At 37.4% G+C, this 13,712-nt stretch overlaps 1 protein-coding gene across 3 annotated transcripts in view; it reads left to right on the top strand.

Annotated features, from left to right (window-relative positions):
• GRB10 (growth factor receptor bound protein 10) overlaps window positions 1-13,294 on the top strand; it is a 143,298-nt gene extending 130,004 nt beyond the window's left edge. For 2 of the 3 annotated variants that reach the window (XM_066326875.1, XM_066326883.1), the window contains exons 9-17: window positions 107-244; window positions 786-896; window positions 2,157-2,255; window positions 3,741-3,818; window positions 4,482-4,634; window positions 5,468-5,534; window positions 6,515-6,602; window positions 9,270-9,363; window positions 10,178-13,294. In XM_066326875.1, the coding sequence (XP_066182972.1) occupies window positions 107-244; window positions 786-896; window positions 2,157-2,255; window positions 3,741-3,818; window positions 4,482-4,634; window positions 5,468-5,534; window positions 6,515-6,602; window positions 9,270-9,363; window positions 10,178-10,324 (975 nt within the window). In that variant the 3' untranslated portion in view covers window positions 10,325-13,294. The remainder of the gene's footprint in view (window positions 1-106; window positions 245-785; window positions 897-2,156; window positions 2,256-3,740; window positions 3,819-4,481; window positions 4,635-5,467; window positions 5,535-6,514; window positions 6,603-9,269; window positions 9,364-10,177) is intronic. The other variant, XM_066326891.1, reaches the window with a different exon arrangement.
• The last annotated feature ends 418 nt before the right edge of the window (window positions 13,295-13,712 follow it).

Below are 13,712 nucleotides of genomic sequence, written 5' to 3'. Positions count from 1 at the left end.
GTCAGCAAAGTGATTTGCCATTTTCTTCTCCATTCTGCAAATACAGTGACAATTTTATAATTCATTCATAGGACACAATGTTCATCTACATTTTCCTCTCCTACAGAACTTTTTAAACTCCAGTAGCTGCCCTGAAATTCAAGGTTTCTTGCATGTGAAAGAGCTGGGTAGGAAATCATGGAAGAAACTGTTCATGTGTTTGAGGAGATCAGGACTTTATTGTTCTACAAAAGGAACTTCAAAGGTAAGACTAAAAAAGAAGTTGCACAGTACTAGCATGTGAAAGCATTTTCTGCTTTTACAAGTGGGTATTCTTGCTGGTTTTGTTTTTTTTTTTTTTAATCTCCACACAGTGTTCCCTTTTTTTTGTTCCATAGAAAAAGATAAGTAAGGCATGATCAAATGACAGTCAAGCCCTGGGCTCTCAATGCATGAACACAGCCATACAGTTTCATTATAAAATAAAAACAAACCAGCCAGGCAACATCATTGTGGCCACTGAAGTTTTACTAACCTTCAGATTTCTCCGGACCAATGTAATAGGTCAGGCCATTTAAAATGTGATGGCTTTGCATCAGTATTTTGTGAGCTTCCTGTACCAAGCACTTTCTGCTGGTAGGCTGATCTGTAAGGGGTGTGTGCCATGGCCACTTGAGGCTGCCTGGGAGAGGAGCAGTGTTCGTGCACTGCCCTCTGTTGGAGGCCGGGCTTGAGAGACTGCAGAGCTTGCACAGCATCTTCCAAAACCTTTCACTTACCTGTGCTAAATCATGTTATTTCCCCAGGAGCCAAGACATTTGCAATTGTTGGCTGACCTAGAAGACAGCAATATCTTCTCGTTGATAGCCGGCAAGAAGTTGTACAATGCCCCTGCAGAGTATGGATTTTGTATAAAGGTAAATCTTCTTACTGAGTTCTTCCAAAGTTCCAGACAGTGTTGGTAGCTCAGAGTCACCCCAACCCCCAGCTAAACGGGATTTGTGTGTAGAACTCTGCAAGCCTTTTCTGTCACAAGACTTGATCTTTAACATCTTTCATTTGGCAGGCATGTCCTGTGAATCTTGTCATCATTTTATATGACACTTTTAACACTTTATCTGGTGCTCCTCTGGTTTGGGAAATTTTTGTGCAGTTCAGCTCAGTGCTGAAGCATGGTGTGCTTGTGAGGTGGCCTTGGTTCACCTCACAGATGAAAGCTTTTTCCAAGTTCTCTAATCAAACAGAAAAGTTTCTGTGGACAGCAAGCACCGAAGCTATATAGCAGCAAAGGATTAAGCTCTGATGGGGTGCAATTTTATTGGGGGCCAGAGGTTTGCCTTTATTTAAAGAGAAAGACTGTCTTGGAAAAATGAATATTAGAATAACCAGTTGCCTTTGAAGGTTTTTAAAACTGTTGTGCTGAAAGATCCATCTGGAAGGTATTTCAAAGGATTGAAAATTGTAATTTTCTGAGAAGAAAATAAGGCTGGGAGCTGGTTTTATGAGAGTAATGAAGTAGTCTCCTTCCTAGCAGCTGTTCCAGAGCTAGACAACAAGGGTTTGCCTCAAAGAAACCATCTGCTGGACAGATCCTGAACTGATGGAAGCAAACTTTCAGTTACCCTCAATTATGGAAACTTTCATCCTTCATTTCAAAATGGGAGTTTATAAAACTTCTCACAGATTTGAAAATAAAACAAAACAAAACCCCAAAAAACCAGCCTAAACCCCAACCAAACAAATGAACAAACCCCAAAAGAAGAATAATAATAATAACCCAACAACAGCAACAACAAAAAGACCCCTCCAACTACTCAAACCATGCCAGGTTCTAGTATGGCCTGAGTACCTTGTTCCTATGAACTGCTAGGATTGCAGGTTATTTCAAATCATAGAATACCCTGAGTTGGAGGGGACCTACAAGGATCAATGACCCCAGGTTCTGAAAGTCAGGAGACATCAACATTTGATCTTGTTGGACCCAGCTGAGAAAGTGATTCCCCTCAAAGCATGGTCAGCCTTTCCTGAGCTTTAAATTCAGTGTGGTGGGGGCTTTTTCTGGCTACTTCTTTAGACTAATACTGTACCTTGCCTTTACCCTGCTTACAGTGATTCTAAGTTTACAGCATTATTGGTTTTCTAATGAATGTGTCTGACTTCCCTCTAATACTTTAAAGCCAAACAGAGTGAGAAATGAAACCAAGGAGCTGCGGTTGTTGTGTGCTGAAGACGAGCAAAGCAGGACGTGCTGGATGACTGCCTTCCGACTCCTCAAGGTAACTAATCTCTTCTTCTTTTGCAAAGCTACACCTAGAGTTTAGTGGCATTTGTTATTTTGTTCATGAGAAATTACCTACCTATATGTTCTTAAATATCATCTGCTCCAAAACAATATGGATAAGAGCAAAATGGCAAACAGACCTGTCCCACTTCTTAAGAGTTTAAGCATGGGACTGAGATCTATTCCTTCCACATATGAATCAAGTATAGTTTTAGTTTTAGATCCAAATTTGAGATATGTGAATGAATTAAAAAACCTGCTTAACACGGTATTTTCAAGTTATCATAAAACTAAAGCAAATGTTTCCATAATGGTAAGAACAGAATGCCTTTAGCAATTTTTTTTTTTTACACTTTTCTAAAGTGTAAAGTAGAAGAAGTAATAGAAATAAGTAACCCTATATTGGGGTGAAAGTTACTCCTATCTGAGAGCAGACAATGAAATTTCTTGATAATATGATAGGAAGCTTCACTGCTTTTTGAAACAAAATCAGGATGGAGGGAACTGAGGAGAAAGCTGACCAAATTGTAGCCTTTGAAGGAGAGAACTTACTGATCTTCATAGGAAAATGTGCATAAATTCTGCTTTGGTTCTAAATCTCTTTCTGAATGTGCTGCTTTGAAAACTGCTGTGTTTTCCTCTCTACCTTACTACGTCCTACGTACAGAGAAAAAAATCACTTTGTTTTTAAGATGCACCGAAAGACAATTAAAGATGTACAGACAGTGAAAATTAAGGCTTTGCCCCAAGGCTGTGTCCATAACCCTCCTTTTTATTCACCATCTAATTTAACTTTCCCTAGTCCTATATTACCCTGTTTGGAAGTGGTATAAACTGTTTCAGTTAGAACATTCAGTAAGCAATGTTGCACTACTTCAGCACTGTGCCTCTAGGGAAGGCACTGAGTAGGTGTGTATCTACCATCCTGGCTACTAGTGTTGCTAAAATTCATCCATGTTCATGATGGGCATGTTCAACCAAGGGCATGGCTGGAAATCAATCACCTTATTTTAAGGATGAGAAAAGAACCAAGTGATAGTGAAATTTATTGAAAGAGCTGGTGAATTAGAAAGGTTCTTATTTTTTATCATTATGAAAACTGAGTTTGAATGCCTTGTGCAGAATACTTTTAAGTTCTAGAGGGTTAAAAGAAGGGAATTAAATTAATATGTGTGTTCTGATCTTGACTGAAAGCTTGTTCTACAAGTAAAACATGGTGGTAGCTGAGAGTGCAAAAATAACCTGTCTATATCACTCAAACTTTTATTTTCTTAAATAAATTTTTTAATGCATATTTACTCTTTGATTGCCACCTGCCAATCACTATTACTCAATGCAAATGGCTTTGGGAGAGCTTCTGATCAGGAAAATAATAAACTAATGGCACCTTGCTCCAGTGTAAGTGGTATTGTGAAATCACTACAGTTTGTTTCCTAGGGCATATATTTGAATAATAATGTCCTTGTGTTTCTGTTGGCAGTATGGAATGCTACTGTATCAGAATTATAGAATTCCCCAGCAGCGAAAAGCCATGCTTCCACACTTTTCCACTCCAGTAGTAAGTGATGAACTTTACCTCACTGATGTATGTTGTTGGAAAAGATGCATTTGCTTTTGCATTTTAAAAGTGGAAAATTTTACGCTAAGAAATGTAAATTCAGCATTGTGTAGCAAATCAATGTAAAGTTCATGTTTTGCATGAGTACAATTTCCGTGGTTGGCTCTCCATTATCTTAGGCTTACATGATCCACATGATTGAAAAATCTTGGCTACGTCATGCTCTTTGAGATGTATGGTACAGAGACATCTGGCTGTCTCTGCAGAAGCCAGCTTAGGTCTGGCAAAACTAACATGTAGATTTCCTAAAATATGTTGGGCCAAGAGCTGACTGTTAACTACCTAAAAGGAAAGAGCCTATATTTGGATCCCAACTAGCCCTGAAAATGACTGGAATATAGTAATAGGGCAAGTGGGCAACTTGAGCAAACAGATTTTATTCTGAGCCTTTGAATTGTCTCCCTCCCCTGCAATCAAAAAAGAAAAACCATCTATTTTTGTGTCTATGAATCTTTTGAAAGGGGAAAAAAATAATATTTATTTTCTGTGCTGTTGAAGGAGGACTTTAGACAGTCTTCTGAAACCAAAACAGTTTGAAATTAAACTCGCAAGCTGGTTTTTCCTTTCCCTGTTTTTTTGAAACAAGTGAAAATTCCTTTTCAGAGAAGTGTATCTGAAAACTCACTAGTAGCAATGGATTTTTCGGGGCAAATAGGAAGAGTTATTGAAAATCCTGCTGAAGCACAGAGTGCTGCCTTGGAAGAAGGACATGCTTGGAGGGTAGCTATCTTCTCTTCTTTTCTATTTTTGCAATCAGTAAGTGTCTGTTGAGAGCCAAAACACAGAGTGTGCTATGATGTTAGTGCAGTGCTGGTCACAGTATAGCTTAGCTCCGACCTGAAGCAATCACACTGCAAGCATGCAGATCTGAAAGTCAATATCCATCTTTAGCAAAACTGTCACATTCACAACAACCTTCTACCACTGCTTCTCTGTCCCCCTAGTGTCCAGAGGAAAGTTGAGGGGGAAAGCAGACCCACCAGAACTTTACTGCCAGTTTGCAAAACCAGTCTCTGAGGAGGAATATGTCAAATTAAATGCTTCCCCACATGGAAGAGGCTGGGGCTCTGACTAATGGCTTGCTCCCAGTAAGTTTAATTGCAGAATATACAAGAGGCAGGACCTCTTGCAATGAAAACTGATGTAACTTGTTTATAGTGTCTTGTGGACAGACAGCTGCAGTACAAGTTTTCCCACATGCTCGTCTTTTAGGGAAAAGGAGTCATTACTGAAGCATTAGCTGGTGCTTTATGTACGGGAGGGAAATACTGCTTGATTTACTGAGTGCCTGGTGTTTTGCCTGAGCAGAAACATATCAGTCTTTTCTTTTTTTCTGTCTTTTTTTTTTTTTTTTTTTTTTTTAATATACTGAGCTTTCATCATTAACATCTGGCTTGTGTTTTAAGCCAACTGAAATGAGCTGCTGCTTGTAGATTAGCCCCCTTCGAAGTTGCATTTCTTTTTCTCATCCTTGCATTAAATCTGCCCAGCCCCCAGTTTCCTGTAAATTAAATCTATATTGCATGTGCACTAATTCTCTTCTCCTGAGGCGTTAGTGTGGATTTAACGGTAATTCATTTTCTCTATAGAAACGTAGCACAAGAATGAACATCTTGGGTAGCCAAAGTCCACTCCATCCTTCCACACTGAGTACAGGTAAATTCTGATGGTTTGTCACCATAGTGTATCAGAGGCCTCTGTGGGTAAAGAAAAGGTACATTTCATACAGACACAGAGTGCAGCCATGTACTACGAATGCCTTGGTGTCAAATACAATCCTTGTCAGTAGCTTCATTAACATGCCTACCCATATGGACACCATAAAAGAATCTTGTTTTCCTTTGATGGCCCACTCAAGCTTTTCTTTAGGACTAGTCTTTTGAAACTCATATTTTGTAAAAATAGACACTCTGTCAGTGTTTCCATTTAAAAGAATCCAGCAGTTAATTTGCTGTTTTGGACAAGAAAAGTCAACGAGTGATCTTTTAAACTTTAAAGAGTAGAAATGAGAGTTTTCAAAACAGAAATTGTTACATAATAACTGAAAAATGTGAAATACACAAGTCCTCATTTCTTTTGAGACTGTAAATTTATTACAATGACAGGAAACTTCATATTAATATCCTAGACTTCTTGGAGGAAATACAGCTATTTTCTCTTGCTGTTCTGTTAACAGAATTTTAAAATACCCTTTGAAAGACAAAACAACAAAGATGAAAAATACTTGGGGCTAACTTGACGCTTGCAAGCACCATCTAAAATGCATTTCTTTATTTAAGATTTAGAGGGACTTGTTTCTATCTCATTAGCTTATACATTGAGTTCTAAGGATTGTTAGTTCCAGTATGTTATAGAAGCTATGAGAAAGCAGTATTAAAAGAGACGTCTCTTGTTTACCTAATTGTATATCTGAAAATTGGAAAATAGATGGAGATAATGCCTCTCTACTTGATATCTTAAGTAGATGCACTTTTTATATTGATTCTTTTTTTATATAGGTTAATGGAAGACACTTTATATTCTGTAAGAGAACTATACCCACTTTTAAAATGTTCAAATAATTATTATGTGGAAAAAATGGCTTTGTGTGTAATTGTTTTTAACCATCCCCTCCCTCTTTTTCCTCTCTCCTCCAGTTATTCATAGGACACAGCACTGGTTTCATGGCAGAATCTCTAGAGAAGAATCTCACAGGATTATTAAGCAACAAGGGCTTGTAGATGGGTAGGTATTCTTGTTTTTCAGTATTTATGATCTGACAGTAAGCTCTACAGACGAGAGCACAACTTCTGCTGTAATGGTTTACAGGTTTATGAGCACTTCTAAGTAACTTGATTGTCAAGTAATCCCATTATAACCTGCCTGGATTCCAAAAAGACAGTGTGTGCTTGTAGGAGTGAATCCTAACTTTTAATTTGAAAAGTAAAATCTTAGGAATATACTTTAGTGTCTTTCTTTTTTTCCAACAGAGGCAGTCAAGTTTTAGACCATGTTAGAATTTGTAAATAGTAAATTCTTGTAATCTGCATTGAGGACATATTTTTCAGGCAAAGCTGTACCTAAACATTTGCCAACAAATTTATAATCAGCCATCCATGCTCTTCTGCATGAATCAGAGCAGCTAATGGTGCTTGCTCACTATTTCTATTCTAGAGCAAAGAAATGGAACTACCTGTTCCAGCACTCTGTAAAAAGTCTGTGGTTGAGATTAAATATCTTCTGAGCATCTCTGTTTTCCTTATTTATATGGAGTTAGGGTATTGAAGGGAAGTTGCTTGAACTGCATTGAGCACTGTTGATTTGTAGGATGGGAAAGGCGTGGTTGCCCTTTGGTTCACTGTCTTCATTGCTCTCCAGGTTAAGGTAGAAACATCAATGTTGCCTTCACAGGAGACAGTGAAGTTCAAGCGTTTCTTCAGCATTTTCTGATTCAGAAGCAGCACTAATTTTTTTTAAGACTTAAATACATTAGGGAAGTAGAAATTGGTAGTGCATATATTTTATATATATATATATATATATATATAAAAATTCATCAAGCAGTGTTTGCTTATTTTGGGGAGGTTTTGTCTAGCCTAAGGCTAGACAGGGGATTTTAGCTAAGCAGGCCCAACAGAAAAGCAAAGGAGCCCTGCTGACTTTCTGAGTTTCTGGTTTTCTCACATTACAATCCTGGGCTCATTTTGTCTTGTTGCCTTAGGAATCTGGTGGCCCATCCTTCTTGAGGTCTTCATAAATGTGTTCATGTGTTTGATGGTGTGCCTAAATTTAAATTCGTGTCTAATCAGTTTAGTCTCTGTGGAATGTGAAAATTGGTTCATTTTGGCCATAGTAAGGTCCACCAGCAGTGACAAAAGAACCATGTTACCTATGTGCTTTGAGATCTAAGCACCACGATTTTCAGGGTGGAAAACTCTTGCCTATGTTTTCCTGCATTGTGTGTTCTAGAACAAAAGAAGGTAGAAAGTTAATAGCCTCCTGATGGTTCATGGAAGAGGCTCAGCACTGTATACAAGCAACTGATGCTGCTGTCTTGGATATCTCTGGAAGTTCTTGCTCAGGATGCATCTCTCTTGGTAGTCATTGTTTGTGTGAAAGCTGGTTGCTTGCCAGAGGCTGAGTAAACATTTGCAGCATTAGTTGTGCAGACCTTTGTGCCAGCAGCTTACAGTACCATGCATTGTCTGAAACAGCTAGATGAAAAATAATTGAGAGATACCTGCATGAACTGCAGTAACCACAGGACAGATAAGGTTTTTCTCCCTCACATGGATCCTAATTTATAGAGGCTTTTGTCCCTTTTCCACACATCTGGTCTTCCTAGGATTAGAATGGGCTGTTCAGATACCATGCATGGTTTCTGAGAGTGGCAGGACATGCCTGTCCCTCACTACTGAACTGACTCTGAGAAATGTCATTACCACAAAAATGCACCATCATAACCAATCAGTTCTGAGGAGCTGGCGTAAATTCTTTTGGGTTGTTAAAACTACAAGCAGTTCTTGCAACTGCACCTTGGAAAAGTGTGTTCCTGGCTTAGTGGTTAGCAATTAAGAGGCCTGCCCCAGTCCTGTGCTCAGCCATCTAACAGATCCATTAATGATTAATGCCATAAGCTTTCTACCAAAGGTATATTCTTGTTTTCTGTGGCATGGAGAGGATCTGCATCCTTAGTTCATAATTCTTATCTAGCTTTTTTCCTCCTCTTCCCAGTATGGATGTTAAATAAAGTCCATTTGGGATAGGACTTCAGTTTTGTGGGTTAACTTCAAAGTGAGAGCTACACAGTATATGATGTTGGTAGCTGTACACCTAATGTATATTTTTTTCCACCAATGCTAAGGGAAAATACTTTGACTGTTCTAGAGGAAAAATCAGTGTGTTTTCCTCATCTTTATAATGTGGAAGCTACTTAACTGGTAAATAATTTTAAGAAAGTATTGAGCAGTTTCTGTGCAATTGCAGCCATTAAACCTACACGTAGGTAGGTTTTTGCTACACTGGTTTTCTGTGAACTGTTCAAGATATTGTAGAGTGGGAGAAGCTTCCCATGTATTACTTTCCCATCTACAGAAATTCAGATTTTCTCTAGAATTAAATGATCACATTTTCATCATGAGAGTACATATCATTAATGGAAAGCTGAGTTAGAGGGAACCTTAAAAAAGTTCTCATAGGTACATTCTTAGGGGAAGAACTACCATCATGTAACTTGCATTTCTTGTTTCTTCATCCATGGTATAATAATTGAAAGCAAATTGCTAGTTACAGAATCACCTCTTGATGTAACTAAAGAAGAGTTCAGCAGTGGCACAAAATTACTAAGTACTGATTATTTAAGAACAAACAGATGGGGGTATTCAATTTGTTCCTAAAAATGTTCTCTCCTAGATTATTTCTTCTCCGGGACAGCCAAAGCAATCCAAAGGCATTTGTACTTACGTTATGCCATCATCAAAAAATAAAGCATTTTCAAATCTTGCCGGTGAGTAGATTATTTTTGATACTGATAACAAAACCTGAAATTTTAGACCATGAAGCTTTTGCCAACATCTGAGGAGACCTCTTACTAATTACTGATGTAACTAACAAGGACGTTTCCATAAGCAAGTATATAAGCAAATATTCTTTAGAATCGTGAAATATCTGATTAAAATTATTAACATTGGCAGAAAACTAGTGTAAGTCACTACATTACATAAGTCTGTGTGATGCACAGAACTTGTTCTCTGTGACTGTCAGCAACAGCAGTGGCTGTTGTCTCCCTTCTCACTTAAGCAAATATAGAATAACTTTGGGAGACTTTACAAAGTTTTATTCTGGAGGTTATCCAATAATGTTGAGCTTCAAATGTTACACTGAGATGTTGAAAAACAATTTGATTTTTATCTTGATCCAAAAAAATCATGAAAAGTTTAAGGTTATGTAGACCTTTTTATTGTTCCAAATCCTCTTCTGTTGTTTAGCCTGCCAATTTTACAAAAAGCTAACAAATCCTTTTGGGGTATTTTTGTTTTATCTAATGAATGCCAGTGCTGTCTGTACAACTTCCAATTACTCTGCCCACAAGTTTTCACTTTCATAAGCAAAATGTTTTAAGTTGGGTTAAGGAATGTTTTTTCTAGCACTGTGCATGGTTTCATAAAGAACTGCAGGCACTGGGTTGTTTGGGCAACCAAGTGCCAACTTGAGTGCCCATAATTTATTTATGTCACACACTGGTGGTACTCTCTAAGTTTTTCTGTGTGTGTATCTCTTCATGTGCAGCCTGACTTGAAAAGGATGTTTTGTTTCCCTAGTGTGAAGATGATGGACAGATATTTTTCAGTCTGGATGATGGGAACACCAAATTCAGTGATCTAATCCAGCTTGTTGAATTCTATCAACTAAACAAAGGAGTCTTGCCCTGCAAACTCAAACACCACTGCATCCGAGTGGCCTTATGACCTCAAATCTGACTCTCACTGAAGACTGGATTTGATAGAAGAGTAATTGTAAGAGAAAGTTGACACTGGGGAATTGGCAGATTTGTAAGTTGGTTAAAAAAATAAATATTATGCACCTTGGGACTCTGAAAGGGATGGATTCGACAGGTGCCAACAGACCAAGATTGCTGGTTTGTCTAACACCTAAGAGTGATTGCTGCTGAGTGTCCCAGCATCCCAAAAAAGGGGGGAGGGTCTGTAAAACAATGAGTAAATTTGGAACAAAACTGGAAACTATCTTGGCTGGGCCACTTAACAGGAACAAGTGTGAAGAGAAATCTTTGAAAAGAACTCTTGCCCTGGAATAATCTTGACAATTAAGACTAGTGTGTTTACTTTTTGTATTGATCACTTTTTTTGCACTCCTACTTTGTTTCGGATATTGTATGCAGCCTATATTAGGAGCTGATGTGGCTTTTAAAATTCATGCAGGAGTTGGGTATTAATCTGCACCCTAAAATGTATGGAATGCTTCAGCCTAAAAGGATCTAGAAGAAAATCAAGAAGTGTGTGTGTGTGTGCGCACGTATGTCTCAGTACTTCTCTGGAGACCTGAGGTTCAATGATCTGCAGATGTCTTTGAAGAAGCAATGAGGACACAATTCTAAAAGAACATACCACCAATATACGTACTCTTAAAACTGTTGACTTGTAGCATTATGGCTGTAGTATGTTGATGGCATATTAGTGGCATCCAGTCATGCAGAGACTGTATTAGATTCTATGCACAAATTTTTATTATTGGAGTGGTGGTTTGTTTTTTACAGCCTTTTGACTGTTTTCCTGAGGAAACTTACTGTTACTAAATAGAGTAGGACTGAATGACTACACTTGTATTTGAAACCACCATTTTTTGTGAGAAGATTCTTCTGCAGGTAGTCTTAGTATGAGAAAAAAAAAATTAAAACCCAGTGTTTTTAGCTTTATAGCTCCTTGAATTTTCAGACTGTTTCAAAGAGCTCTTTTGATGTAGTAAAGCTACAGTGACACAATGCTCTCCTGGGGATAGGGCATAAGAACGGAACCCCTTCTGCTTTTTGTAGGGCCATGAAAGTTTACATGGTGAGAAGGAACATGCTGGGAATAGAAACAGATTTGATTGTGAAATAGCTGCTGGCAATATCATCCATTGAGGTAACTGGTGTTCCCTGTGTCATGTGTGCTATTGCACTCCAGTACCTGTGGCAGACAAGCATGTATCTTGCTCTGGTGTTGGTTTGTCATCAGAACTACTTTATTGTTAATGTTTAAATGAATTATTTAATGTTTACACAATAACTCCTTCTGATGATAAATCAGTATAAAAGTCAGACAAGTCCCACCTTGATCCTGCAGTTGCAACCAACCATTCCTTCAGCAACTGTCTGAACTGAAGTAACTTCCCAGTGCTCGGTGCCATTAGTAACAGTGAGAAGTATTCCACCCTGGGAACTTGCCGAGTGTAGTGCAGAATGGAGCATTTGTAAAATGGTGAATTATTTACACAGGCTAGTTAATCCTTAATATCTGCCACTGGGTTTGAAATCCTAGCCATCTGAAAGGGTAAAGAAGGAAAACCAATCCTACACTTTTAGGTCTTCATGTAGTGTTAAGAATAGCTTAAGACAAACCATAACCTGCCTGAGTCGTCCATATCAGCTTAAACTATGTCAATGGTATAGAAACACTGTATTTTAGTTTACAGAACACATTTAGTATTTTTTTTCCATTTAATGTCTAGATACTAAAAATGAAGAAACTTGATTTTGTTTTTAGTAGAAGCTTTTTTTTGTTTTGTTCTGTTTTGTTTTGCTTTTTTTAATTGTACATAGTGAAATGAGTGTTCCTGCTTTCTAGACAATGTATTTTAAAACCTTGAAATTAAGCTAACTTAAGTCTGACTTCACTTTGCATGCTTCTATTTGGCCCCTATTAGGAGAAAAAAGATACTTGTATTGACTACATTACCAGTTTAATAAGACCATTTATGCTGTAGTTTTAAGTTTTTCTGTTTACATAGCTTAGTGACAACCATGCATTTTTCCCAGTAGGCGGATAGTATTTGCAGTGTTTCATATTTATAAAAAAAAAAAACTTTGCATCTTATTTAAATTGAGAATAAAAGTTTGACTATGAACCATGATTTTTGTATGTAGATGGTTGACTTAGTATTTTGTACTCTTCCCAGCTAAAGTGAGCTGTTTTGAGAAAGTGACCACCTTCAAAGTGGCAACAATCTTACTTAAGCAGATCACTGCTTTGTCTTCTTTCTGCTGGAAAACAGTCAATGCCACCTTAGTTTTCCAACAGATTCAGCTGGCTGCCAGCTCAGAATACCAAGGACTGAAGGACATTTGACTCTTATTTTTGTATTTAAATGACATGAATGTAAAGGGGATGCTCAGGGTTGTTTTGGAGCCTGTTGAATTTTTATCTTTTTGCCTGTGATTTTATTTTCTAAATAAATACTTCATGTAGCAATCTTGAATATGTTGAGAAGGAAAATGCCAAACCATTTTGGTAATGAGGTTACTAGTTAAGTTATGTTACGATAGGTGTTAAAGTACAAAAAACTTTTTATTTGTTAATTAATCTTGAAGAAACACGTGCCTCAGTTTAGATGTTTTGTCTTATCTTTTCTGCACTAAATACCTGACAGTTTGACCAATCAATGCACCTTTCCAGTGGCAAGACTTGCTTATCGTAAATTATATTGTCACAATGCAAGATTTAGTGACTGTAAAATGGAATAAAGTTTAAAGTTTCAGGGAATGCAAAAGGTATTAACTTAAGAGACAAAACCTTTATTCAATATGCTTTGCTTCATACTGTAAATAGCTTTTTGGCTTGTGAACCTAATTGTAATCTTTCAGGTATTTTTGTACAAATAAGGGACTGATATTCTGTTTCTTGTAATTAGAAATAAACGTTAATACAATGCTATTCATTTTATATTGGAATGAATGTCGTCCTTTGGATATATCAGTACACTGTGTATCTCTTGCCTTAATTCAGGTTAATTCGGTGGGTCGTGTTAAACAGCTTTTAAAAAGTGTGAAGAGGAAAACACAATCCCCAAGATACCTTTATTCTGGCTGTTCTGTCTTTAAGAGTCCTATTAGAATTTACTCTGTTTTATTTAGAAAAGAACTTGTTCACTCCTTTTCTTTGAGAAAAAATACTGGGGATATTCTGCTATGATATTTACAATATTCATTTGTGAAGTCTGCTAGAATCTTATCAGAACAACTATGACCAACCTTCAGATCATGAAGTTATAACTCATTGAAAATGCACACTTTGCAGAAAACACTTTATTGGCCTGATAGCTGTTAGATCAGAAAACTATTTAACAGTACTTCCAGAAAGC

The sequence above is a fragment of the Sylvia atricapilla genome, chromosome 1 (genome assembly GCF_009819655.1).
Source record: "Sylvia atricapilla isolate bSylAtr1 chromosome 1, bSylAtr1.pri, whole genome shotgun sequence".
Classification (NCBI taxonomy): domain Eukaryota; kingdom Metazoa; phylum Chordata; class Aves; order Passeriformes; family Sylviidae; genus Sylvia; species Sylvia atricapilla.
Note: the sequence above shows the minus strand (reverse complement) of the source record. Positions and strands in the feature narration are given on the sequence as shown.